Source organism: Podarcis pityusensis (assembly GCF_964106645.2).
Source record: "Podarcis pityusensis genome assembly, chromosome: Z".
Classification (NCBI taxonomy): Eukaryota; Metazoa; Chordata; class Lepidosauria; order Squamata; family Lacertidae; genus Podarcis; species Podarcis pityusensis.
The window spans coordinates 13,624,678-13,652,606 of NC_138044.1; the positions used below are offsets into that span (position 1 = coordinate 13,624,678).

Below are 27,929 nucleotides of genomic sequence, written 5' to 3' on the forward strand. Positions count from 1 at the left end.
GTTGAAGCCTGTTTCCTCTCCTCTCCCCTTCTGTATATGATGGTGTGTCTTTTATTTTAGACCAAAGGTGATAATTTTAAAAATATTGGTGTATCACGATGTTTAGCTGGTGACAAATCACGATGTTGACATCGCCCAGCCCTTGTTGCAGCCCTTTTCCTTTCTGACCTACTGGATGCTCATTTCAGTCTGTCAATATCTGTGCCTTTTCAAGTAGCAGAACCTCATATAGGATATAATACATTGCACGTAGGACCTGCTTTAGTTGTAGGGTATATTCATCCTGAGATACTTAATAGTGTTTCCAGCCCATTACTATTCCTGTTCTGCTTTTTAGATAGTGCTATGCTATTTCAGTCCTCCTAAAATTGGAGGTGGTGCAAAATTAAGAAGATCCACTTGGAGGTGCCAGATATTGCCTTGCATAGGCTGCAATGATTATGTGGCTGTGGGGAGGGCAGTGCTGGGGCTCTGTGGGGCTCTGTAGGGACTCTGTGGGGACTTTCCCATCTTTGGATGGAGGGAAGGACTCTAGGGTACTGCCAGAGTCTTGACACTTTTCCTTCACAGGGCACTGAGTGAAGGCGGCACAAATTGGGAAGATCCATAATTGAGAATATCTATTCGGGAGCACCAAATATTGGCTTCAAAGGATTGCCGAAGTCTGGTCTATTTTATCCATCTTGGGGAGGGCGGCACAAAAGCCTCTTGTTTAAGTCTCTTTCCTCCCCGCTCCCCTTCTGTGTGTGCTGGTGTGTTTGTGTCTCTCTCCTCTCTGTTAGGGAACATTATCTCACCTTACCTTTGATACACATGCTACTAGTATCTTCTACAACTTTTATTTTAAGTGAAAGGTGCTAATTTCAAAATTATCGGTAAAATAAAATCACATTTGTAGCCCTTGCTGCAAGTCTTTTCCTTTCTGACCTATGTTTATGTGGGATACTCATTTTAGCCTTTCATTCTCAGAACCTCATATATCATATAACACATTGCATGTAGTACCTGCTTTGGTTGTAGGTTATATTCCTCCATTATTTTTGTTCTCCTTTTTACATAGTTTTACATTTCAGTCATAAAATCTGAGGTGTCACAAAATTGAGAAGATCCACTTGGGGGCGCCATATATTGGCCTTGTGCAGGCTGCAAGGATTACTGTAGGAGTGTGGCATGAGGGCTACTACATGCTTGCCCAGCATTAGGAAGGAGACTGCCAGAGCCCTGACTTTCCTTCCCACACTCAGAGTTCTGGGAAGATTAATCATTGAGAATATCTATTTGGGGGCGCCAACTATTGGCTTTCGAAAGATTACCAAAGTCTGTCCGGTTTATCCATCTTTGGGAGGGCAGCACAAGACTCTGGCATCCACAGCTAGTCCAATGGAAAAATAAACTGGGAGTATTTACCTCTGAGCTAAAAATAATTGAAATAAAACTTGCCCTGTTTTTTAAGCCTCTTTCCTCCTTTATCCTCTTCTCTCTGTGTGTGTCTCCTTCCGGTCTATTAGGGAACATTCTGCCAACTTACTTTTGATATTTATGCCTCTAATTACTTCTACAGCTTTTATTTTAGAGAAAAGATGATTATCTAAAAATCACCTGTTCTGTAAAATAACAGTTGTAACAATATGTTAAAGGTAAGTACGATTTTATATGTTTTAGACACCAAAGTAGTAGTGGTTGCCAGCACATTATGCTGTTCACCTGTACACAATTCCATCCTTATTTAAGACAACATATCACAACGTTGAAAACTATACATTACCCTGCCCTAGTCTGGACCTTGGAGCTCTCCACAGGCCACACAACCCTCACTGGCCCTGCTTCACACCCTCCTTGAGCTTTTTTGCCTGGTTGGAATGTATCATTTGCTTGCCTGGATGGAGATGTGTGTGTGTTTGTATGTCTCTGTGTGTAGAAACTAGCTTCCTAAAGTAAAAAAAATAAATGCACTGCTGTGTCCACCTTTGCCTCTGGCCCTGCCCACCACTGGCATGTGGTTCCCAGAAGGTTGCCCAGAAGGAGTGTCTCCACCCCCTCCGTTCAGCCTATTTAGCCTGGACACTGTGGTCCACCTCCTAGGGTTTTCTGGCAGTTCCCTCACTGCCAGAAGTGAAGCTATGGGGAACCAGGCAGAGGGCCTTCTTGGTAGTGGCACACACTCTGCGGAACGCCCTCTCTTCAGATGTCAAGGAGATGAGTAACTATGTAACCTTTAGAAGACATCTGTATAGGGAAGCTTTTTAAAGTTCAATGTTTTATATATACTGGAAGCCACCCAGAATGGTGGGGGCAACGCAGTCAGATGGGCGGGTACAAATAACAACAACAACAACAATTATTATTATTATTATTAGCCTCATGCTAGCCCAGCTTCTATTTGAACGTTAAATGGTTTTGCTGATTTCCGTGTGAGTGCTTTATTTATTCTTTTATCTGTTTTATTGATAATTTTATTATGTCCACCAGTTAGATCGCTGAATCAAAAAGCTCTCTGTTTCTACCTTGTTTTTGTACACCACTTTGACGTGTTTAACATAAAGTGATTTATACATTTTGGAAATAAAACAAGAAGAATGTTTGGGACAGGCCCCGGACAGCTAACTGTTCATTCAATATTTCTATGACTTCCAAAAATAAATAACTTCCATGTGAGACAACACACCGACCAATATTTTTCAATTTCAAATGAGGGCTGCGCCATTGAGCAGACTAAGGAGATTAGTTGGTTAAAATATAAATATAAAATGTAGATATATTTAATCCAGATATATGAACTGGACCCCTGGTCAATAAGAGCCTAGATGGACTACCTGCCCAGCCCAAAATGGCCGCTATGTTGTTCTTACAAAAAAACAAAACCATGATTCCATTTAAGGAAAGCAAGCAGTTGTTTTTCCTTTTCTCCTATCTTAACTCCTGATGGCTTGTCCTGTTCCTTTTTCCACCAGGCCTCTGCCAATGTCTCCACAACACAGAGGGGCCTTCCTGTGAGCGTTGTGCTGCTGGTTTCCATGGCAACCCCTTCACTGGCCGCTTTGATGACTGTAAGCCTTGCCCTTGCCCTGGCCAGACGCCTTGCTTGGCTCTCCCACAGAGCGGAGAGGTTGTCTGTACCCACTGCCCACTGGGACAAAGAGGTGCGTATAACTATTGGGGCTGTGCTCATACGTTAAACCAGTGGTTGCCAATCTGTGGGGGTTTTTTGCTGGTGACCATGAAGCCTCTGATTCCTGCTCCACAAACTGCTCCCTTGGTCCTGAGGTGGGTGCCTTATTTCCCCTTGAAAAGTAAATAGATGCTCTTTCCCACTTCCTCCTTTAGCTCTCTTTGCTTTTCAAGGCACCTCTGAGAATCTCAGTTCTTCTTGGGGGTTTTTAAAGTGCAAGTTGCTGGTCCTTATGGCTATGGAACTAAATCTGGGGATATATTTCTGCCTTTGCCCTCTCCCGTTCTCCTCTGTCACTCTGTCTTTGTTCGAATGAACCTCTATGTTTATTTTAAACATTGACTCATGGAATCAGCAACAAACATTTTATACCTCTGTGTCATTTGCCATTAGTGACAGAAAATCAATTTCAGAAGGAAAAGGAACATACAATTTTGTCTTTATGGCTTATAGGGAAGTTTGGATTCATGTCAATGATGACAAACACCAGAGCAGAGTGAAATAATTCTCCCGCTTGAGTTAATAATGGCAGATGGGCTGCTGCTGTAATGCTTCCTAGGAGACCAACAAGTGATATTTTTCAGTCAGTTGAAGATGGATTGAAAGAGGAATTAGTAATCTTAGTGAATGCATAGTGAATGCAGTCATCCCACAGAACAGGATGAACAAGTTATATTCCTATTGTTCCAAAAACCTACCAACTCTACTCAGCCAGAAAGCACCTGCGTTACATGTGTACGCTTTGGAAAGTGATACCTTTTGCAAACTGCTTTCAGCTCTCTTAGGAACTGCAGTACCATCTGCAGTCTCTTTTGGCGGGACTTGTTGACAAAACCTGGTTCTTCCTACCTCTGCTGTTCTTCTCTAGGGAGACTCTGTGAGCTGTGTGATGATGGCTTTTTCGGCGACCCCCTGGGAAGGAATGGTCCAGTCCGACCTTGCAGCCCCTGTGAATGCAACAGCAACGTGGACCCCAATGCCGTGGGCAACTGTGATCCTGTCTCAGGCCAGTGTCTCCGCTGCTTATACAACACAGCAGGAGGACACTGTGAGAGGTGTCAGGAAGGCTTCTATGGAGATCCACTAGCCACCAACCATGCTGTGAAGTGTACACGTGAGTACAGGCCTTCCATTCATCCTGAGAGCTGCTTGGAAACCTTTTGGTCCAGCAGCATGCAGAAGTTTAAAAAAGTATTCCAGGGGTTCCAGCCTCTTACGCAAAGTCCATTTTTCCTTTTGGAATGAGGCACAGTGGAGACTGTAGTGTCTTTATGATATTTACACATATATACAACCTGAGCCTACGATGGAGGGGTTCACAGCATCAACACCCCAAAAGGGTCTTGTTTCTCCTACAGTTGCAGCCTTGGATTCAAACAGAAATCAAACATTGCTCTCAAATGTTGCTCTGTCTCTCTCTCTCCAGCTTGCTGCTTTACTGCAAATGTTCAACTCCCAACTTTGCTCTTGATTTTGTCATTAACATAGATAAAGAAAGGAGTCTATATTTCTTGGAAAGTATCTCTTTTCATTATGCCTTTATCACCCTCCTGTGTCCGGTGAGATGCTCTGACATTGGCGTAGGTCAGATACTATTTCCCCATTTTTAAAAGAAAGAGGGGGCCCTGTGTCCTGCCCACTTCCACGTGGGCTTATTGGCGCGACACCTTCAGTGACTCTCCCATAACATGGAAGCTGCAAAATACGGAAACTGAGAATTCTTTTAGGCTGCGTCCAGTCTTCCTGGATTTCCTGTGCTAAATGGAAATTGTAGCAAGAGCAGTGGGCCCTGTTGCTGACCTTGGTGCGCTGGTGAATGTCCAGCCTTGCTGCCTTCTGGAGCTAATCTTTAAACCAATTGATGTTTCTGGACACTTCAAAGGCAACTAAAAAGGAAAAATAATCATAAAATTATGGTTTCCACAAAATCATAAATTACAACACAGGTGGGAAACCTCAGACAACACTATCTTAATCATTTTTTAAGGAGTGTTTTTGCCTGGCGTGGATAGAGAGGGATGTAAATGTGTGTAGAAACAACCCTACTGTAAAAAGGTAAAATTTACATTCATTGCCCCACCTTTTTTTGCTTCTGGCCTTGACCACTTCTATGAAGCAGCTCTAGAACAATTGCATATAAGGACATATCCTGTTTTGGGGAGCCAACATGCCCATCCAGGCGGATTTTTACATTTTAATGGAAATGTCCAGGTTTGGGGTTTATTTTATTCTTTGGTTTTCGGGTGGGGAGGCATGCACATGCTTGGGAGGGCACTGTGCCCCAGAAGCGCCACAGTGGAGCGAGGCCATCACAGCAAAGAGCAAAGATCAGGTAGGAGCTGGGGTTCTGCCTCCACTTGGCCTGGCAGTGGCTCAGCCTCGGACTGCTCTGCATGCCGTGGCCCACTGGATGGAGTATCCATTTGTATGTGGCCCTTGGAATGTTGAATGCAATAGAAGGTGGCCCTGAGGCCAAAAGAAGCTCCCCACCCAGGCTTAAAACAATAAAAACTATTTATTTTTGAAAAAAACAAACAAGCCAACAGAATGGAAAATTTAGATTTTAAATGCACACAACAAATATGGGTTGCTTGTTGAATGGGGGGCCTGCGTTGTGCCACGACCAGTAGGCTTAGCCCACCAAGTATTTAAGCGTAAGAATGTATTTTCCCTCCCCTCACCCTTCCTAGCCTGCAAGTGTAACCCTGGAGGCTCTACCAATGGAGCAGCGACTTGTGATGATGTCACCGGTCAGTGCATCTGCCTCCCCCATGTGACTGGGCGGGACTGCAGCCAATGCCAAGCAGGTTATTATGACCTCCAGCCAGGAAAGGGTTGCAAAAGGTAATCAGGTGGAGTGGGTGGGAAGGAAGGGTGGGGGAGAAAATGATTTTTAGAGAAAAATCAGGCAGGGAATATGTAGTATAGGAGGAACCTGCCTTATACTGAGTCAAACCATTGGGTCCATCTAGCTCAATATTGTCTACACTGACTGGCAGCAGCTCTCCAGTATTGCAAGCAGGTTTCTCTCCTTGCCCTACCTGGAGAAGCCAGAGGCTGAACCTGTGACCTTCTGCATGCAAAGCAGATGCTCTTCCTCTGAGCTACAGCCTCTTCCCATAGCCTATTCTGTGGTTAAACATATTCTGATTACTATTGTACTGCTGATTGGACTTCAATATTGTGACAAGTATACCCTAGTTATGGAGCTGAACAACCTCGTCATACATACTTGCTAAGATTTCTTGTTATGGCAGTGAACTTTGACTTTTATTGATAATTATAGTATTTGTTTTACTTTCCTTAAAGGTTTTTCCCATTTTGGGGTTGTTGTTTTTTCAAAATTACTGTACTAATTGATTGTAAATGAAACTTCACAGCTGTTTACAAAACAAAACAAAACAAAACAAAACAAAACATAAAAACATTAAAATTATCAATAAAACACTGAGGTTCTATTTACAGTCAGGTGGTGTATAAAATTAATGAATTAGGGCAGGCAGGCAGTCCCATAGTTTTTCCACCACATAGGATGTCCGGTATCTTTTCTGAGCCAACTTAACGAATCTTAACAGTGTGTGGTTGAGAAGGACCTGGAAGCAAATCTTAGTGCAGAACAATGGTTCTCAAAGTTTTCCTCTGGGTCATATTTTCAGAAGAAACATTTGCTTGTACCACTTCTATTTTTATTGATAAGAAATACATTGGAAAACAAAAAGAAACAATTCTTAGCATTGTTGGATTTTGAAAAGCTATCTATCCATATTCTGCAAATAAATACAGATAATATTGTGATGGCATAATCTACCCTACTACCCTGAGATGTTTGTTATTTTCCTTTGATTGTCCTTGAATCTTCCCGCCGTACTTGTCATCCTCTCTTGCCACACCATTGCGGCAAACCACACCCTTTGAGAACCACTGGCACAGAGACAGGATTATATGAGCAGGCCATTGAGTAACCTGGTTCTAAGCTGTTTCTTCTTCTCTCTCTATCTCTCCCTCTCTCCCCCTCCTCAGTTGCCAATGTCACCCAGTAGGTTCTCAACACAGCCGCTGCCACCCGCTCACAGGGCAATGCTCTTGTCAACCTGGCGTGGAAGGTGTGTCATGTGATCAGTGCCAGGCTGGTTTCTTTGGCTTCTCATTCCAAGGATGCCGAGGTAACTCCAGTGCCTGATTGAGCGTCTTCACAGTTTGCTATAGTGTCTTGTCATGGATGCAGGGCTCTCTTTCTCTTTGGGCTTCCTCCCTGCTCTCCACTGGAATGCAACTGATTAAGAGGATCTGTCATAAAATGGGGTGGAGATGGGGTGGAGACTGATAAATTAGTCACAATGTGGAGCATCCTGCAGAAGAGCCTGGATCAGGTTAAAGGCTAGTCCAGCATCTCATTCTCACAGTGGCCACCAGATGCCTGTGCGAAATGGCAAGCAGGACCCAACAGTACTCTCCCCGTTGGTGATATCCTGCAGGGGCGCCAATTTGAATAAACTATGGGGGGCAGGTCCTAGCAACAGAGGTACCTAGAGCTGGTGAGATGGTTTATTCCCTACTCAATCCACTTTTTATCCCTAAAACAGTTCTGTGAGGTTGATTGTTTTCAAAAACAGCAGCTGGTCCAAGGCTATTCTGAACACAACTCTCTCCAAGCCCAAGTTTCGAGGCATCTGGTAGTCTCCCCCCCCCCCCCAACCCAAATCGACAAGTCCTTGCTGCAAAATTATGCATTTGCCTGCTTGGGCATATTTTTAGGACACCTTATTTCTGTGACAGTAGGCTTTAATTTAAATTGCTTTTAAATATTGTGATTTAATTGTTGTAAGGAGCTCTGGGTCCTTGGGGTAAAGGGTAGAAAGAAGAAGAGGAGGAGGAGCGCTTTACCCTGTTCACTTATGGGGAAGGTAAATGGCGAAATGATAAATAAGAAATTATCTTGATGGTTTTTGCTCTCTTGCCATCCAGCAATCCTTTTACAAGTTCGTTTACAGGGCTTGTTGGGAAACAAAGTCTAAAAGTAGAATAGAAAGAAAGGCAGCAATGCCCATCAACTTTGGGTCCCTCCAGCCACCTCAAACATTTCAAGGGGTGGCAAAGGAACCTGAGTTCCAAGCAGCAGGTATTCAAAGGCTTGCTGCTTCTGATGGTGGAGGCAGAACATAATCATCATGGCAGGTAGACACTGATAGCCTTATCCTCTATGAATATGTCTAATCAGCTTTTAAAGCCATCTGAGTTGGTGCCCATCATTGTCTCTTGTGGGAGCGAATGAACTATGCATTTTTACCACATAAATTACAGTGATATTGAACACCCTGCAAGAATAGGTGGCCCTGAGCTATATTAAGAATCATCTGAGCTGGAGATACTCCATTATCCTAAAAAGAAATCTCACTATTTCTCTTCCCTTTGCCCACCTCTGGAAGCCTCCCCGAAAGCTGGAAAGGTGGGATGTTATTCCAAGTTAGACCACTGCTCTGTCTAGCTCAGTACTGCCTGCACTGACCGGCAGTGGCTCTTAGAGATTTTAGACTCAGGTCTTTCCCATTCCTACCTGAAGATGCCAGGGATTGAACCTGAGGCCTTCTGCATGCAAGGCAGGTGCTCTATCACCAAACTATGTCCTTTCCCCTTCTTCTCCTCCTTCCCATGTATGCTGTGTCCCCAAATTAAGAGTCACACATATTGTTTTCTTACTTCCAGCCTGCAACTGCTCCCAGCTCGGTTCTGTCTCCCTCCAGTGCCATGACAACAGCACGTGTGTGTGCAAGCAAGGCTTTGTGGGGTACAAGTGTGACCAATGCAAAGTGAACCACTTCTATGACCCTGGGAGAAATCAGTGCCTGGAGTGTCCTATTTGCTACAGTCTCGTGAAGGAAGAGGTAAAACCCACCACTTGCTTGCTTGCTTGCTTGCTTGCTTGCTTGCTTGCTTGCTTGCATCAGCCCGTCAGTCAGCCAATCAGCTAATCAGACATTTTAGTCAGATTTGCTAAATGTATAGTTAGCCAATTAACCCCATTAAAAACAAAAATACTTCCTTACTATATTTCTAGACTACTGTCCATCCCTTAAGATCCCTGGTATCAAAACAACAGCAATCATAAACCAGTTAATGCAACCAAACATGTAAATTAACAATTATGATAACTGTATTTCTGTGGGCAAACAGAGCATTTCATTTTGAGCTGGTCTCACCAGCCATTCAACTCAGAACGCCCACCAAAGCCTGGCTGAACAGTTAAGTCTTAAGGCAAAGGAAGGTGCCATATAAACCTCCAAGTGGAGGGAGTTCCAGAAGTGGGGTGCCGCTGGTGAGAAGGTTCTATCCCATGTCACTATACAGTAGACCCAACAGTCTTTAGCATATCTTAGGGCCTGTTCAGGTTGGCATAAGGAAAGATGCTTCTTCAGTTATTTGGGTCCCAGGTTTTTTAAGTACTTCATAAGTTAGCAGCATTGGATCCAGTAGCATATATGCAACCAGTACAGCTCCTTTAAAATTGGTGTTGTATGGGTGAGATTGGCTACACCACTCGGCGCTCTAACAGTTGCAGCATCTGGACTGTCTTCAAGGGTAGCCAGCCCCATGTAGAATGCATTGCGGCAATCAAATTAGGAAGTTACTACATCATGAATTACTGTGGCTAGGCAGTAATATTTAAATTTAGATAATTTAGTCAAATTTATGGCTAGTCAACCAATGTTTTTGTTGATTTAGTTGCATTTATATACAAATATGAAGCAGAATCTGATTATGTGTGAGGCTAATTGGCCCCTGTGATATCGCCAAGAACCAGGAACATTTTAAAATTTTAATTGATAAATTTTTGGATTGAATACATGTATTCATTTCTAAGGCTGTGTTGTTGAGTGGTAGTTTCAAGTTTTACATTTTTGTATTGCCCTTTTTATCTTTCGTCATTTCTGAGCTTAAGACATTTTAGACAAGCATTTGCCCGGGAAAGTTGCCTAAACTTAATCAAATAAATTATTTTCTACCCTTTGCACTATACGACTGTCTTTTACTATCATGTCTGCATTTCTTCCCAAAAGCCATCTTGTTTCAGACTCATTTCCTCTGCAAGCAGCAAGTTGTGGAACCCAAGCTCAGGGTTGTACCCTGAGGCTGTCTTTTTGTATTATGTATGTCTTCCCTGGAAAGCCATCCCATATTGCTCTCTTTCTCCCTGCAGGCAGACAATTTGAAGGCCAAGTTGACAAAGATGGAGTCATGGTTGGAGAAACCAAATTGTGGCATGATGAGGGCACGTTATTATTCTGCCATGCTGCGGGATGCACCACGGGGTGACACTCTCCACAGCCGTTACCTGTTGAAAGGTAAAGAGATTGGGTGGGTGGGAAAGGGGTCTTCCTTTTCTGTTGGAGCACAGGAAATATCTAGAAGGGACTTTCAGACCCACCAACAGAGAATCCTCCCAATTTTCATCAAACTAGCAACTCAAGAGTGTCCCCGAAAAAGGTCAAGTATATGGATGAATGGATCATTCTGTGTCTTCTTCATGTGCATTTCACGTGTGTCCATCTTGTTCCACACCTTGCTCAAAAATGGGAGAGAAAAGGTGATTGGCAGGCCTACAGTCTAAAAGGCACAACAAAAAGGAAAAGGAATTGAGATTGAGGAAGACAACAACTGGCACTGATTTTTGGTTAAAAACAGTTCTTTTCTTCTAGAAAAAGGGTTCTGGTACTCACCAGGAAGTTGTTACAGTAAGTGCCACACTTTTAACCAGTGCTTTTCTTCTAGAAAAAAAAAGGTGCCGGTACTGTGTACCCTTGAGAGCCCCCTGAAAGAAGCACTGTTATAAAGTTCCCAGAAGTGTTCCTTCTGCCAGGAAGGAAGCAAACAAGCTCTAAGGAATGTAAGAAGCTACCTTGAGCCATTGGGCTGCCAAGCTCACTGTTGTCTACACTGGACAGCAGCAGCTGTCTCAGGTTTCAGGCAGCCCTACCTGGAGAAGCTGAGGATTGAACCTGGGGCCTTCTGCATGCAAGGCAGATGCTCACCCACTGAGCTACAGTCCTCCCCCAGCCCTTACAGTACCCTGTAGCTGGTCATTCTTTCGCCAATGGATACAGCCAGGTTAGTCTCTTCCTAGCCATGATGTTCTTTCTGCGAGGCAGAGAGTGCAGCTTCCCTTGGTTCTCTGGTCAATTGCAGAGGCTAAAATGTTGTACCCTCCTGCCCTGCACTCTATGCACAATACCTATGTACCTCTCCACTACAAAGGAGTTGATCAGATAACACCCCCCCAAACATATCCCATAATTCTCCATATCCAGCTTTTCTCTGGCACAGCCCCAAGCATGTGAAGTAGCCATTGCAAAGAGCAATTTTTGTCCCCTGCAGGTGCCAAAGTGGCTTTCCTAGAAGAGCTTGCTGAGCTGGAGAGCCTAGTGCATGATGCAGAGAGCCGGCTGAGGAACACCAGTGAGATTATGGGCTGTGACAACCAGAGTGGCACCAAGGGCTGCCTCCTCCTCACTGACATCCTGCCCATCCTGCAGTCCACACAACAACAGATCCAGATGGCCACCGACACACTGGATGCCATGGTACCACACCGAGAGTGGAGCTGGCATGGCGCAGAATTCAAAAGCATCCATGGGCAAAGGCACAGCTCGCCAAGTGCCAGAGATCAGCTGATCACTGTGTGCTGAAGGCTGGTCCATTAGGGAGAACAGGGCACTGCCCCACCAACCTCAGTCTGCCCTTTTCCATCCCTGCCCTTCCTGCCTTCTTCCTTACAACCAGTTCAGAGGGAGGCCATGCCTGTCAGCTTTCTCCTCCTTAGTATCAGTGTTGCCCTTAGAGAAAAGCAGGGTGATAGGGACAAAACTAGAATGAGTTGGCTCTGCCTCTCATTGTCTCTGACTCTGCTTCCTGTTCCACCCCACCAGCCCCACTGACCACCAGATACCACTGTATCTGGAACTCGTAGAGCACTGTCCGCTGGGCTTCACAGATCCTGACAATTGGCTGATAGTCAGAGCTTATGAAGCCTGATATACAGCTACGTCTTTATCTGCTGCACGCTTGGCATCATATCAGAAGGTGGTGTAGAGCAGGTGACCTTGGCCAGAATGGCCTGGCAGGCCAAATGGGCAATCTGGCAGGCTTAATCAGGCCCCTGAGCCAGAGGTTCCCCATTGATGCTCTAGCCCCACATCTTGTGTTTATGGGAAGCTTGCAAGAAGTATATTATTTTCAGAAGTGTATTGCCAGAGAAGAGAGTTTTCTCCAGAAAAACAGAGGATTTTCCCTCCTTCCCTTAAAGGAGTTTCCTGCTGAGATGTCGCACCAGCCCACCAACTGGACCCACCAGGCACAGGAGTCTAGAGTGCTGGCCCAGAGGTATGTTTCACATATTCACAATTGAATATATAAGTTCCAACTTAGAATGGACTAATGTGTTCACTGATTTCAGTAGGGTGGCCCTGAGTGCGATGAAGGCTGCGTACACACCATATGTTTAAAGCACATTCCTCTGCCCCCCAAAATCCTGAGTACTGTAGTTCACCCAATTAATCAACTAGTAGCAATTGGACAGGGACACGTGGGTTAAACCACAGAGCCTAGGACTTGCTGATCAGAAGGTCGGCGGTTCGAATCCCTGCAACGGGGTGAGCTCCCGTTGCTCGGTCCCTGCTCCTGCCATCCTAGCAGTTTGAAAGCACGTCAAAGTGTAAGTAGATAAATAGGTACCGCTCCAGCGGGAAGGTAAACGGCGTTTCCGTGCGCTGCTCTGGTTCGTTAGAAGCTGCTTAGTCATGCTGGCCACATGACCCGGAAGCTGTATGCCGGCTCCCTCGGCCAATAAAGCGAGATGAGCGCTGCAACCCCAGAGTCGGCCACGACTGGACAAAATGGTCAGGGGTCCCCTTTACCCTTTACCTAGCGATTGGACTGGTGAGATTGCCATCAATGCCAAAGTCACTCTGTTTTCTCTCTTCTCTCCACAGCCATATGGAGGCTGCAGCCTTGGTGGAGGACACTGCCCAAAAGGCCATGCTCCTGTCCAAGAACAGCTACCACCTTCTACAGAGTATCATAGAGGACAATGCAAACCTGGAGTTTAGGGGACAGATGGAAGAGAGGTGAGCTCTTGGGGATGTAGTCCAGCATTCTTTTTCCACAGTGGCCAAGTGGGTGCCCAAATGCAAAGCCTGTAAGCATCTGCAGTTATCATATTGTTGACCCTGAGTTACACTGTTCTCAGTTCTAGAGGGCAGGAGATACAGATATACAGTATTAGAAACATCTTAATTATTAGCCAATCAGTTCTATCCGCAGCCATTTTTTCCTGCTAGCAATCAGACAAGAGTTCTCTGCCCCTCAACAAACCTTAACCTCAGAGAGGAACAGATATGTTTAGACTGAAGGCAATGAGGATGTTTTCAGTCCAGCTCATCTGCTCCACAAATGTTATGGCCATCTTCATAAGCATATGATTAACATCATATGAGGGACCATCATAATTTGCTTCAAGTTTTGATCTAGGCAAAATGAGGTGCAAAAAGAAAAGAAAAACCCAGCTCCTTGTTTTGCTAGTATTTTCCTCTTTGATGTCAGCTTTAAATTTTGATTTCAGTGACTCTGAAATAATGACTGGGAGTTTTGAGTCAGCAAAAATGTCCCCTGGTCTTTCTCAGGAACTTCCATTCCCAGACCACGTGATTGTGTATCCTGCATCAATTTTCTATTTCTTTTGTTGCCCTATTGGCTCATAGTTTCCTTTGGCATCTTCTCACAGCTACCAGAGAATCCAAAAGGCACAGGAGGAGCTTGGCTTCCGGATGGAAGAGGCTACAGCCAAAGCTGAGGAGACTTTTGCTTCAGTCCATCAGGGCAGCATGGCAAAGAACCTCACGCAGATCAGTGTCATAGAGCTGGTGAGAAGTGGGGAATAAATGTGCACTAAATACACCCCCTGCCCCTTTTCACAGGACCATGTCACATAAAAAGGGAGGGAGGTATGCCATGGGTTGTGGCCAATAGCAGTCCTACACAAAGTAGACCCATTGAAACCAATGGACATGACTTATTCCTATTAGTTTCAATAGATTTACTCTGAATAGGAGCTAGCTGAATGCAACCCAGTGGCTTTGGGGTATGGGGGTGAACTTTAAGAATCTGGGGAATTGCTCTTACCTTTAAAAATGAGGTGGCAAAGGCTTTTTTCTCCCCCACATCCCTCATTCTTGTGAGGAGTCTATTTGGCTGTTATTGGCTGACACATTTTCCAATTTAATTATAGTTTCCCCTGGAAACTTTACTAGTACCCAGGTAGAAAACTGTTGTTCACTGATTGCTTTTTATAATCTCCCATTGCTGTTTTACTAAGGGTATCATACCATTTTTACTAATTTGGTTTTATTCTATGGGGTTTTTCGTTTCATTTTTGTATTGCCAGTTTGAAAGCCACTGAGTGGTGGCAATGCTGTAATGACAACAACAAACCATCTTGCTTGGGTCAGATCACTTACCGTATTTTTTGCTCTATAAGACTCACTTTTCCTCTCCTAAAAAGTAAGGGGAAATGTGTGTGCGTCTTATGGAGCGAATGCAGGCTGCGCAGCTATCCCAGAAGTCAGAACAGCAAGAGGAATTGCTGCTTTCACTGCGCAGTGATCCCTCTTGCTGTTCTGGCTTCTGAGATTCAGAATAATTTTTTTCTTGTTTTCCTCCTCCAAAAACTAGGTGCGTCTTGTGGTCTGGTGCGTCTTATAGAGCGAAAAATACGGTAATAGAAATTAAACTTCTTCCGGCATTTCCTCCTACAGCGGCCCTTGGTTCAGCAGGCTGAAAATCTTACTCATTGTGCCAATGAACTGGAGCACCTGGCAGAACAGAATAAACACCTGGTGGCCAACGGATCTCTTATTGTAGAGGCCAAACTGGAGGGCGTGGCTCAGAGGATGAAGGAATTGGAACAAGTGAGTTACTCTCTGCTTGGGGCTACATCTCATTTCTAACCAGGACAATTTGCACTGGCAGGAATGACACAATTCCTTCTCTTCTTCTGGCTGAGTGCTGTTGTTTGCATTGACCAAATGGCAACACTTGTCCACAAGAGGGTGCTGCTATACAATCCTAAAAAGTACAAAATCCCTCTCAGTGTTCTGGCTGAGCGCTGCTGTTTACATTGAGAAAATAGCAACATGTGTCCACAAGAGGGTGCCATTCACTCCTGAGATTACAAAAACAAATCTTATAACAAAGCATCAAAATAAATTGAGAGATTAAAATGCAATCAAACTGGCTTTAAAAGAGGATTAGACAAATTCATGGAGGATGAAGCTTTTCAATATCAACTAGCCATGATGAAAATACTCTGCCTCCATGGCTGGAGGCAATACTGCTTTTGAATACCAGTTACTGGAAATCACAGGAGTGGAGAGGGCTCTTGTAGTCAGGTGCTGCTCGTGGGTGGGTTTCCCACAGGTGTCCGGTTTGCCACTGTGAGACCAGGATGCTGGGCTAGATGGGCCGCTGGCCTGATCCAACAGGGCTCTTCTTGCATGCTTATGTTAGCATAATAATAATAATTTATTATTTATACCCCCCCCCCCCATCTGGCTGAGCTTCCCCAGCCACTCTGGGTGGCTTCCAATCGAGTGTTAAGAACAATACAGCATTAAATATTAAAAACTTCCCTAAACAAGACCGCCTTCAGTTGTCTTTTAAAAGTAAAATAGTTGCTCATTGCCTTATTGCCTTGACATCTGCTGGGAGAGCATTCCACAGGGCGGGCGCCACTACCAAGAAGGCCCTCTGCCTGGTTCCCTGTAGCTTTGCTTCTCGCAATGAGGGAACCACCAGAAGGCCCTCGGCACTGGACCTCAGTGTCCGGGCAGAATGATGGGGGTGGAGACACTCCTTCAGGTATACAGGATCGAGGCTGTTTAGCATAACTACAATATATCATAAAATTATATGTACTACCAGGGCTGCTGCACCAAACAGCTCTGCAGGCCTTTGGGAGGCAGAAGTGCAAGAGGGCATCAAAGGAGGGATGGAAGGAAAGAGGGACAGAGGCCAGTGCTGCCCACAACACCCCTGACCATCACTCAAGGCATCCCATGGTGCCACATCACACTAGCTGAAAACCACTAAGCTAATGAATAAATAATAATCATGCACAGAAAAGCTTTCTTTCTTACTTACTTTATATACTACCTTTCCCTCCAAGGAGCTCAAGGTGGTATACATGGTTCTCCCCATTTTATCCTCACAGCAACCCTGTGAGGTATGGTAAGTAATGGTAAAAGACCCGTGGATGGTTAGGTCCAGTCTAAGGCAACTATGGGGTGTGTCACTCATCTTGCTTTTCAGGCCAAGGGAGCCGGCGTTTGTCCACAGAAAGCTTTCCAGGTCATGTGGCCAGCATGACTAAACTACTACTGGTGCACGGAGGACCGTGACAAGTGCCAGAGCGCCTGGAAATGCCGTTTACCTTCCCACCGCAGCAGTACCTATTTATCTACTTGCACTGGTATGTTTTCAAACAGCTAGGTTGGCAGAAAGTTAGACTGAGAGGCAGTTACTGGCCCAAGGTAATATTCATGGCTGTGTTGGAATTCAAACCCCGGTCTCCCTCGTCCCAGGCCAGTGCTCTAACCATTACACCTCCCTGTCTCTCAACAGAATAAAAACAACCAAATAGCAGCAGGAAAAAATAAGACAGTAATGATGTTAGTAACTGGTATATTGCTCTGAGCTGCTTTTTTTAGGCAAGTCGAAAACAAAGGAGGTCATCTGCCATGAACAGCCCCAAAAGTGACATTGGCAAACCTACCCCATTTAATGATAATGAGCCAATGGGTAAAGCCAATCATACTGAATCCTGAAAATGACCCTTGGTTTCCCTCTCTCCCAGCTTGACTGAGAATGCTTTAGGATCAATGCCAAAATACTGACCTCATACGATTTTCCAGGACCCTCAGTACATAGCTAAAACAAACCTTGTGGAATATTTATACAAATGAATGAGTTGGAGGAGTTGTTTTCTGGTTGCAGAACATGGCTTCAACACTAATCCATTTTGCAGGCTGAGCCTCTTGGGCTTGCTGATCAAAAGGTCGGTGGTTTGAATCCCCGCGACGGGGTGAGCTCCCGTTGCTCGGTCCCTGCTCCTGCCGACCTAGCAGTTCGAAAGCACGTCAAAGTGCAAGTAGATAAATAGGTACCGCTCTGGCAGGAAGGTAAACAGCATTGCTGTGCGCTGCTCTGATTTCACCAGAAGTGGCTTAGTCATGCTGGCCACATGACCCGGAAAAACTGTCTGCGGAAGCAGACAAACGTTGGCTCCCTTGGCCAGTAAAGCGAGATGAGCGCCACAACCCCAGAGTCGTTTGCAACTGGACTTAATGGTCAGGGGTCCTTTACCTTTACCTATGCCTACAGGAACACGTGTGAAGCCCTTCCTCAGTTGAGGCTTCCACGGTGAATGGGAGAGCTCCCAGTGCACACGGTCCAAATCACCTGCATTTATAAAAAAATATTGCTGGATCACTGTGAATGTATTTTGGAGCTACTATTACAATTGTAGCCCAGCCTCTCTCTCCCTCCCTCTCTCTCTCTCTCTCTCTCTCTCTCTCTCTCTCTCTCTCACACACACACACACACACATACTTTTAAGAGAATTTCTTTAAGAGCAGACTTACAGATGTTTTCTATCTCCCCTTTCTTGCTTTGATAACAAGATTGGGTAGTGCTTTTCTTGGGTACATGGCATGTTTCTGCCAAACTTAGGGACTCTCTTTTTAAAAAATAATGGTGCATTTAAACAAAATCTAGGTTGCCTCCAACACTGTGCATGGAAATGGTTGGTCTTTTAGTGTGACACCACCTACACTTTGGAACTCCCTGCTGATTGACAGAAGGCGGGTACCTTTGCTGTACAGTACTTACTTTGGTACTTGCTTAAAACATTTTTGTTTAATCAAGGCTGTCCAGGTCAAGCCAACTTGTGTTTTAATCTTTTAATCCTTACTGTTGTTTTTACTTACCTTGTGAATGTTTTTATTTTGTAAAAAAAGATATTTATTAAAATTTTCAAAATATTACAAAATGAAAAAAAGAAAAATACAAAATAAAAGTAGTTAAAAACAACTCAATCTTTCCGTTACTTATCTTTCATTGGCTTGTTTCCCGGACCTCCTCGCGCCTCCCTTTTTTGTATTCCAATTCCGTTTGTTAGTTCAGCAAATCCTTCCCCTCTTTGTTTATCCTAGTCTTTAATCTTAAAATATTATGACATTGAATTTTAACCTATTAATAATCCATTTTTCATATTCCCTTATAATATTACAGCTAAAAACCACTTAATTTCTATCCAACATCATTCTAACATTCATTAATTTTGCAATATTTCTGTAGATAGTCTTTAAACTTTTTCCAATCTTCTTCCACCGACTCTTCTCCCTGGTCTCGGATTCTGCCAGTCATTTCCGCCAATTCCATATAGTCCATCAGCTTCATCTGCCATTCTTCCAGGGTGGGTAGATCTTGTGTCTTCCAATACTTTGCAATAAGTATTCTTGCTGCTGTTGTGGCATACATAAAGAAAGTTCTATCCTTCTTTGACACCAATTGGCCGACTATGCCCAGGAGAAAGGCCTCTGGTTTCTTCAGGAAGGTATATTTAAATACCTTTATCAATTCATTATAAATCATCTCCCAGAAAGCCTTAATCCTTGGGCACATCCACCAAAGGTGAAAGAATGTACCTTCGGTTTCTTTACATTTCCAACATTTATTATCGGGCAAATGATAGATTTTTGCAAGCTTGACTGGTGTCATGTACCACCTGTATATCATTTTCATAATATTCTCTCTTAAGGCATTGCATGCCGTAAACTTCATACCTGTGGTCCATAACTGTTCCCAGTCAGCCATCATTATGTTATGTCCAATCATAGCAGATTTCACCGTTTCATCCTGAGTATTCCATTTCAACAGCAAGTTATACATCTTTGATAAAGTCTTAGTTTTGGGTTCTAACAGTTCTGTTTCTAATTTTGATTTTTCCACCTGGAAGCCAATTTTCTTGTCCGAATTATATGCCTCCATTATCTGATAATAATGAAGCCAATCTCGCACTTTATTTTTTAGTTTCTCAAAACTCTGCAGTTTCAATCTGTCTCCCTCTTGTTCCAGAATTTCCCAATATTTCGGCCATTTGGCCTCCATGTTGAGCTTTTTCAGTGCTTTCGCTTCCATCGGTGACAACCACCTTGGGGTTTTATTTTCAAGTAAATCCTTATATCTTATCCAGACATTAAACAATGCTTTCCTGACAATATGGTTTTTGAATGCTTTATGTGCTTTGACCTTGCCATACCATAAATATGCATGCCATCCAAATACATTATTAAAACCTTCTAAGTCCAAGATGTCTGTGTTTTCAAGAAGCAGCCATTATTTCAACCAGCAAAAGGCTGCTGATTCATAATAAAGTTTAAGGTCTGGCAGGGCAAATCCGCCTCTTTCGTTTGCATCCGTTAATATTTTAAATTTTATTCTAGGCTTCTATCTTGTGAATGTTTTTAATACCTATTTTTAAGTGTGTTTTATTAATAGCTTTAAAGTTTTATTTTTTGTGTGTGGCTCATTAGAGGTTTTATTATAATTAAACAGAATATAAACCTTGTGAAATAAACAAATAGGCAAAACAGGTGGGGGTAGAAAACCCTGATCATTTTTGTTTTTTGTAGCTATGGCAAAGGACAAATGACGCCCACACAGAGGCATCCTCATCGCTCTCAAAGGGGGAGGCTGTGCTCTCCGAAACAAAGACCTTGTTGGCTACCTTGGATGGTAAGAAAAGAGTGCCTGATCAATTACCTCCATGATGAGTAGGCTACTTTGATTTATATCTAGATCAGCCTTGGCCAACCTAGAACCCTCCATATGTTTTTGGACTGCAACTCCCATCGGCCCCTGAGAGGACAGCGATATCATAGAATCATAGAGCTGGAAGGGACCATGAGAGTCATCTAGTCCAACCCCCTGCAATGCAGGAATCTCAGCTAAAGCATCCATGACAGATGGCCATCCAACCTCCACTTAAAAACCTCCAAGGAAGGAAAGTCCAACACCTCTCATGGGAGTCTGTTCCATTATTGAACAAGTTCTTCCAGATGCTTAGTTGGAATCTCCTTTCTTGTAAATTGAAGCCATTGGTTCAAGTCCTACCCTCCAGAGCAGGAGAAAACAAGCTTGCTACATCTTCCATATGACAGCCCCTTAGGATACTTTTGTTATCCAACGGTATTTCGCTTTCCATTCTTGAGTTGGGAATAGAGTAGTTGTTTTAGAAGAAAATAATCAGACATCCTGACAACATGACCAGTCCAACAAAGTTGATGTTGAAGAACATTAAACTGTCTGTGTAGCAGTTACACAAATGCATGCTTACTGTTCCGTAAAGGTAGATCTTAATTCTTATCACCCACAGAAAGGGGTTGACCCTTCTATCTCCCACCTGGAAGCTTCCCTTTCTTCTCCCAGCCTCCCAGCCTGGGAGAACTTCCCCTTCCTGCCTCTCACACAGGGTCCTTCACCAACTAGCCATCACCTTCATTTGCATACAGTGCCCTCATTGACTCATAAAAAAAACAGAAGCAAAAACAAAGAAAAGAAAGAAAAAGAAACAGGAAGATAAAAATAATACAAGAGTGAGAAAAGAAAGGGAGGGAGGGAGGGAGGGAGGGAGAGAGAGAGAGAGAGAGAGAGAGAGAAAGCACTTCTTATTCTCAATCAGGATAGATAGATAGATAGATAGATAGATAGATAGATTCAACGTATTCAGTCCAGAATGATATCCAGCTATTCCTCCTTCTACTAGGCAATATTTTTCCAGTCATCATACCCAGACACTTCAAGTCAATTCCTGTTCCCTTCCACACAAAAAGTTTAAAAGGGGTTCTCCTGTTGCTGTTGTTGTTGTTGTTGTTGTTAATAAGTGCCAACAATAGTCTTCCTCCAGTCCAGCATAACAACTTTACCTCCAAAAACTTTAGCAACACTTCATGTTGAGAAACAATAAATCCTTCATCTTTATTCATACAGGAGTCTCTCCACTATGGTCATATATTAAAACAGTAATCTATAGTTATTTGCTTATTGTATATTCATTAATTCAAGCCCAGTTCAATATATTCCATTCCCATTTCCCATTGGCTGCAATTTCCATCCTAAGTTTAGCAAAAGGGGGGAAAAAAGATCCTTCCATTTTAGCTTCTTCAAACCATAGTCTCCCAGGTCTGATGCGCTAACCATTACACCACACTAGATCTCAATATCATAATCAGGATAACCAAGCTCTTTACTCCCTCGCCATCAGGGATGAAGAGGTTGGGTGCACGTCACAAGCGCCAGTCTGCCACAAACAGGAAAATGACAGTTGTGCGGGATCGGGCAATAGCAGAGGCCCAGAAGAAGACCAGACAAGCTCAGAAGATTCTGGGAGATTCCTTTTCAGTCTCTGCTGAGGCCCAGAAAACTGCCAACAATGCAGAGTTAGTCGCAAAGGAAGGCGCTAAGGTATGAACAGCCCACACCTGTGAAGTTTAAGGCCTACTGTTAAGTTCAGCCCACTTCTCCTGAGGGGTGAGGTCCTCTAGAGGAGCACAGGGCTTGCCTGGGTTTGGTTTCCTTTGGAAGGAGTTCCCTGGGGGTTTCTTAGTGCCTCATATTATTTGTGTTCATTTACAAACACACAGGTTGAGCATAGAGGCTGCAGCAGCCCACAGCACCCAGTAGACTTCAGGGCTGAATGGGGATTTGAACCCTTAGGTCCTAGCATGATGCTCTTAACCACGACACCACCCTAGCTTGACCCTGCCTGCTATTTCTTTTAGATTTCCCACCCTCTAATGGCCCTCCACAACCACCCATCCTCCTCACCTGTTTTTGTCATCCTCTTCAACAGAAGGCGCAGGACACACTCAGAGAAGCAAAGAGGGAGAAAAAGCGTGTGGATAAACTTAAGGCACGTGTTGCTTTGACCGTGGCAGAAGCCTCCAGGCAGAAGCGCGAGTCTGAAGAACATGGCAATGACCTCCCTGGACCTGGACAAGTCAGTGATGGTTTGGATTCATTAGCTGGAGGGGGTGCACTGCTAGGGTTGTTGAAGGACCATAGTTCAGGGGCAGAGGATCTCCTTTACATGCAGAATCCCCAGCATGTCCAGGCAGGGCTGGGAATGTCCCCTGCCTGAAAGCCTGGAGAGCCACTGCCAGTCAGTGTCGGCAATACTAAGCTAGATGGACCCCAGTAGTCTATGACTTAGTATAGGGCAGCTTCCTGAGTTTCCTGTGGTATCCCTTTTTAAAGAACATGACTCCACTTTCCATAAATCTTTGGTTTACTCTGAATATTGTTTGTTTGCACCAGGGATGGGGAACCTTTTCAAACCCAAGGACTGCCTTCCTTCATGTGCAGCCTTTCAGGGGCCGAATGCTGATGGTGGATGTGGTGGGTGTGGGAAAGCAAGAGGCATCATTGCAGTTCAAGGACACGTGAAATCATTAGAGGAAGGTGCAGAGTAGGGCCCGTGAGAGGTGTGGCCTGGGCACAGTCCCAATGGCCAGATAGGGAAGCCTGGGGGGTCCACTTTCGCCCCCTGGCTCTGAGGTTCCCCATTTTACAACATGTGCTCCATGTCTTACGTTGATATATCTCTAGAGCCATATCCATGGACTGATCACCTATTTCAGGGTGGGGGCACCTTTTGCAACCCAAGGGCTGCATTCCTTTGTGGGGAACTTTCGGGGGTGGGGGCCTACATGCCAGTGGCGGATGTGGCCAGAGGCAAAACTGGGCAGAGCCATGGATGTGACCTGTTCCTTTGTCAGGAGATTACATACTAGCCATCCAAAAACCAGAGGTTTGGACACACACACCATACATCTTTCCAACCAGGCAAGCGAGAGGCATGACCACAATTTAAGGATGCATTCCAGGGAGGCAAAAGCACTTGGAGAGGTTGCAGAGAATGCCTGGAGATGGGTGTGCGGCAAGGAGAGCAGGGCAGGGCCTCAGGAGAGCCCCAAGAGCTGGATAGGGACAGGCCTAGAGGGTTGCTTTTGTCCTCTGGGTCCGAGATTCCCTACTGTCGCGCGTGTCAAGGGGTTAAAAGATACCTTTGTGGTCCCTGCCAATCCTACAATTCTAACGCACAGACAATCTCATCGGAAGGTTGCAGCGGAGATGAACGATCTTGAGAAGAGCCTCCGAAATGCCCAGGGCTCCTTGGAGATGGACATTGCGACGCTGAACAGCCTGCTCACCAGTCTCGGTGAGCAACCAACACCACTTGGCTGTTTTTATTTCCATTGAGTGTGGTGTGAGAATAGTTGGTTGCAAGCAATTCAAGGAAGCGCAATGAACCTCATAAGTCCAGAGAACAAGGCCGGCCCTGTTGTTAGGCAGAATGAAATGAGTGCATCAAGCGGCTGATGGGAATGGCAAAGAGCAGCAGTGAATGGCAGAGCTGTGTGTGGCCTGTGGCCTGCCCTGGCTTTGTCCATTTGCAGGTTTAGTTTGGATTCAAACTGCTTCCCCAAAGGTGCTCACTGTCTATGTTGAGCTTTATAACGTCAGGTGATTGACAGGTCGGCAGCCCCACCCACCTGCCATAGTTGGTTTACAGGGTGTGTGTAGGAGAATGAAAGATCTGGCATGCCCGTCAGATCCAATTCCTTGCTCCTGCAGTAGCATCCTGGGCACACCTGTGATGCAGCTGAAAGCTCAGCACTTCCTGTGCCAACCACAAGAGGGCAGCCTTTCCTTTAAAACTGGTCACCTTCTTTTCATAATGGTTTCTAAGAACTACAGTGAGCTTTAATCCTAATGTTGCAATCAATAGCCTTTGGGGATTAATGAGTGTTTGCCAAATGTTGTGCCTTGAACAAAAGCCTGGCAGGTAGAAATTAAGCAGGCAGACTTATCCCCTGCCACCAGGTCCATGACGGGCAAAGCTTTCTGCTCGCAAGGCTGTGGTTAAGGGCTCTGAGGGATATCTCAGTCAGTAGAGCATGAGACTCTTAATTTCAGGCAAAAGATTCCTGCATCACAGGGGGTTGGACTAGATGACCCTTGGGGGTCTCTTCCAACTCTACAATTTTATGAGCCTATGATACAGAAGAAATCAGGGACTCTAAGAAGATACCTGAGCCTTACTTAAAGCTGCAGTATATTTTACAGATATATTATTAGGAACACCCTCCAATGCTAATTCAGTTGAGCAAAGTGTATGGAAAGGTGCCCAGCTTTTATGTTTGGGAGGTGTTTTTTTAATCCTTTAGAAAACACATAAACTGCTTGATCAAAAAGGTTCTCCAAATAAAATTGGTGCAAAACACAGATAAACTCAGCAGTCCAATGAAAGACAAACATACCTAAAACCATCATTATTGAAACAAATATATTTTAAAGACCCAAATCTATGGAGAGCCATCATCATTAAAATCAAAGATAAAAACGAATAAAGCTTTTAAAACACCTAGAGGTATCTAGATTGCATATCTAGGTACAAAAAAAGTTTTCAGCAAGTGTCTACAAAAATATAGTTAGGGGGTATCTGTCTATTGTCAAACTGGGAATTTTAGGAACAAGGCAGAAGTTGCAGGAGTCCAACTAAGTCTGAGGTCTTATCCACACTTACCTTTTGCCTCACTCTTTCTAGGCACAGTTCTGCGCTCAAAAGCTCTGTTTCTTGTGGGTTCCCCATCCCACCCCCACCCCCCGTGGATTGCCATTTGCTCCACTTTACCTTTAAGGAGTGGATTTTTGCAGGGAAAGCTCTGGAGCAGGATGGGCAGCACTCAGAGCAAAGCACACTCTGTGCCTGGAAAGAACAGAGGAAAGTTAAGTGTGGATAAGCCTTTACTCAGAGCAAGCCCATTGAAAACTAATGGACCAAAGTCAGTCATGTCCATGAACTACAGTGGGTCCACTCTGTGTAGGACTAACTTTAGATATGACCCTGCTTTAAGGAACTTCAAGGGAAAGAGAGTTCATGAATAGAGGTTTCATTTATACCTCTTGCTAGGATTGCTTCCTGAGAGGGGAAGCTTTGTGCCTTTTAAGGAGCTGCAATCGCTGGCAGAGGTTCACCAGGTCCCATCAGCACATTCTCAGGAGCTCTTGTCAGAAAAAGACGCAGAGAACCACACTATTGCAGGGTAAGGGGTGGTGAAGGTGAACCAAACAGTTTAAAACAAATGGGCTTTCATTTGTAAAGTGTGTATTGGGGGGGGGGGTTGCATCCATAGTGGTGCTCAGTCACAGTTCTGCCAGTACAAGGATTTATGTTTGTACAACAGGACTTTCCCCTCTGCTCCCCCTCCCCACGCATCCTCTACTAAACTTGTTCCAGGGGTTTCCCCAACCCTCTGAAGATAGGGAGGAGAGGGTGCAGGATGTGTGTGGGGAGTGGGGGAAAGCCCCATGGTGTAAGTGGAAATCTTCACACTAGCAGGACACATTAATTGGATACCCCGCTTTATGCTCAGGGAATATGTTTCTTTCCTGTCTATTATGATGCTTTAAATGTGGATCTTCTTGCATTTTTCTATTTGATCTTCAGCAGCAATGTTTCATTTTTATATTTGGCCATGTTTTATTTTAGCATATTATAAGATTTTAGTTGATGTTTTAAAGTAGTAAACTACTTGGGGTGGGGGCAGAGAATGTGAAGTGGCATAGAAATGATTGAAATAAATAATAATACATAAATGTGTTTCTCTTTCCTATCCCCACCCCTTAACCCATTCCCTGGCCAGGCAACATAGATCACAGTGCTCTGTCAGAAGCTGCACTGAACTTGAGCCAAACCCAGCTGGAGCACTTGCAGTCAAACCTGGCAGGATCTGGTGCCCTGGGCCAGCAGCTGAGCACCTTGCAGCATGAGGCTGAAACCCAGAGGGAGAGGATCGAGGCCTTCGAGAGGGACTTGGCGGAGATCCAGAGTGACAAGCAGAACCTGGAATCCATCCTCCAGAGCCTGCCCAGCAGCTGCTCCAGCAGGAAGTGACAAGGTCTCCTTAAACGTGCTCCAGAGCACCATCCCTGGCAGCGCAAGGAACTGAAGGCTTAAGGAACATGGCGCGGAGGGAGGGAAAGATGGATGAAGGTCCATACCATGGAGAAAATGTCAGGATGTAAGAGGGATTTGATTCAGTTCACAGTTAAAGGCAAATCTACCCCACTGAGCTTTCTGAAACAATATGCAAACTGAAACACAGCCACCCTTCCAAAATTCACACTTCTCCAAGCTTTGCAGTGCAGTTCTCCAGCCAAGTAATGTGTACAGAAATGCACAAGTATGGGAGTAAAGTGTGCCTAGGAATGCATGTACAGTAGTACCCCCAGTTACGTAACCCTCTGGTTTCGTAAACTTCGGGATGTGAAAGCGGCAAACCCAGAAGTATTTGCCCGGGTTTTGCCGCACGCACATGTGCAGAAATGGTCCTCAGGTTGCAGAAACTTTGGGATCCTACCGGACCTCTGGAACGGATCCCGTCCGCAACCAGAGGTACCACTGTATTGGTGAAAATAACATACAGCAATGCATTGTATTAGGGAAGATTAGTTTGCAAAAATGTGCATGTTAGGGAGAAATTTGTACTAAAATGCCAATGAGCTTTCACAAGGACTTTAAAATAAATTGCAGACTGGTGTGGAAATGCGGAGAACTGAACTGGAAGAAAGAGAAAGGGAGAAAATCCAAAATTGCCAGATCCGCCCATTTCCTAAGGAGATGTTCCCATGGACAGACATTGACAAATGAGTCGGGGGGGGGGGGGCAGAACAGAATGTTATGTAAGTTTAACAGTGTACAGATGATAGCGTTGAACACTGCAAATAGTATTCAAATTCTTTTATGAATTTCACCAGTCATTGTCCTTATAGTTGGTATGGTTTTTTTGCAGCAATAAGTAAAACCTTAAACAAAATATAAAAAGTTTAAATCCTCAGGAAGACAAGTTCAGTGGTGTTTCTGTACATCATTTCTGGGACTCTGCCATTGTCTTAGGTCAAAACCAGTTTTGCATGTCTTTATAGAGCTTCAGACTGTATTGTGGAAAAGCCAAAAACTAATGCCCTATAAATGCGATAAACACTTTTGTCATTAAATGGTGGACATCTAATGGATGGCACACATGGCAGATAGTACAATTTCTTCCAGTTCCTATGCTTGCAGTTTTGGAGCTGTTTTTACAAATTTTCACTCTTTTCCTCCCTACCCTCTGCCCCAAAACATGTAGCCCTTAAAAAGGGAGTAAAAATGTGCAATTTCCCATAGCCATGGAATTGACTGAAACAGAAGTCGCGTGATTGACTGAACCTAAATATGCCATGCAACCTGGTCTAGTTTATTTCCACTGCTCCATTGATTTAGAGTTGGGGTGTGGGGGAAGCAGCTGCAATAAAGAAGGATGGGGAGAACCCTCTTCAGCAAGTCTTCTTCCCTTTCTTCCCATTACCTTGTCAAAATATCAGTTCCTTAGATCAGAGCTAATGACACAGAAGTGGCAAAAAAGAAGATTCACCCATTGCTTGGCAGAAATAACTGTCTGTAAACAGCCTCTGCCAATCCTTTTCCACCCAACAGTTCACTTCGCACAGAATTTCTGCCTGCAATGGAGGCTGGCTATTTGGGTGAATGGGACTCTGCCCAACCAACCTCAGTCTGCTCCCCACCAGACCTCACTTGGCTGCATTTTTC

The 27,929-nt window shown here is 44.5% G+C and overlaps 1 protein-coding gene across 2 annotated transcripts in view; it reads left to right on the forward strand.

Annotated features, from left to right (window-relative positions):
- Positions 1 to 27,658, forward strand: part of LAMC3 (laminin subunit gamma 3) — a 74,531-nt gene extending 46,873 nt beyond the window's left edge. For both annotated transcript variants that reach the window (XM_080989542.1, XM_080989543.1), the window contains 16 exons: positions 2,952 to 3,140; positions 4,038 to 4,283; positions 5,860 to 6,013; positions 7,190 to 7,332; positions 8,873 to 9,051; positions 10,365 to 10,509; positions 11,540 to 11,745; positions 12,468 to 12,544; positions 13,153 to 13,287; positions 13,944 to 14,082; positions 14,974 to 15,126; positions 19,909 to 20,011; positions 21,540 to 21,739; positions 22,128 to 22,274; positions 23,396 to 23,495; positions 25,984 to 27,658. In XM_080989542.1, the coding sequence (XP_080845668.1) occupies positions 2,952 to 3,140; positions 4,038 to 4,283; positions 5,860 to 6,013; positions 7,190 to 7,332; positions 8,873 to 9,051; positions 10,365 to 10,509; positions 11,540 to 11,745; positions 12,468 to 12,544; positions 13,153 to 13,287; positions 13,944 to 14,082; positions 14,974 to 15,126; positions 19,909 to 20,011; positions 21,540 to 21,739; positions 22,128 to 22,274; positions 23,396 to 23,495; positions 25,984 to 26,234 (2,567 nt within the window). In that variant the 3' untranslated portion in view covers positions 26,235 to 27,658. The remainder of the gene's footprint in view (positions 1 to 2,951; positions 3,141 to 4,037; positions 4,284 to 5,859; positions 6,014 to 7,189; positions 7,333 to 8,872; positions 9,052 to 10,364; positions 10,510 to 11,539; positions 11,746 to 12,467; positions 12,545 to 13,152; positions 13,288 to 13,943; positions 14,083 to 14,973; positions 15,127 to 19,908; positions 20,012 to 21,539; positions 21,740 to 22,127; positions 22,275 to 23,395; positions 23,496 to 25,983) is intronic.
- Positions 27,659 to 27,929: the final 271 nt, after the last annotated feature.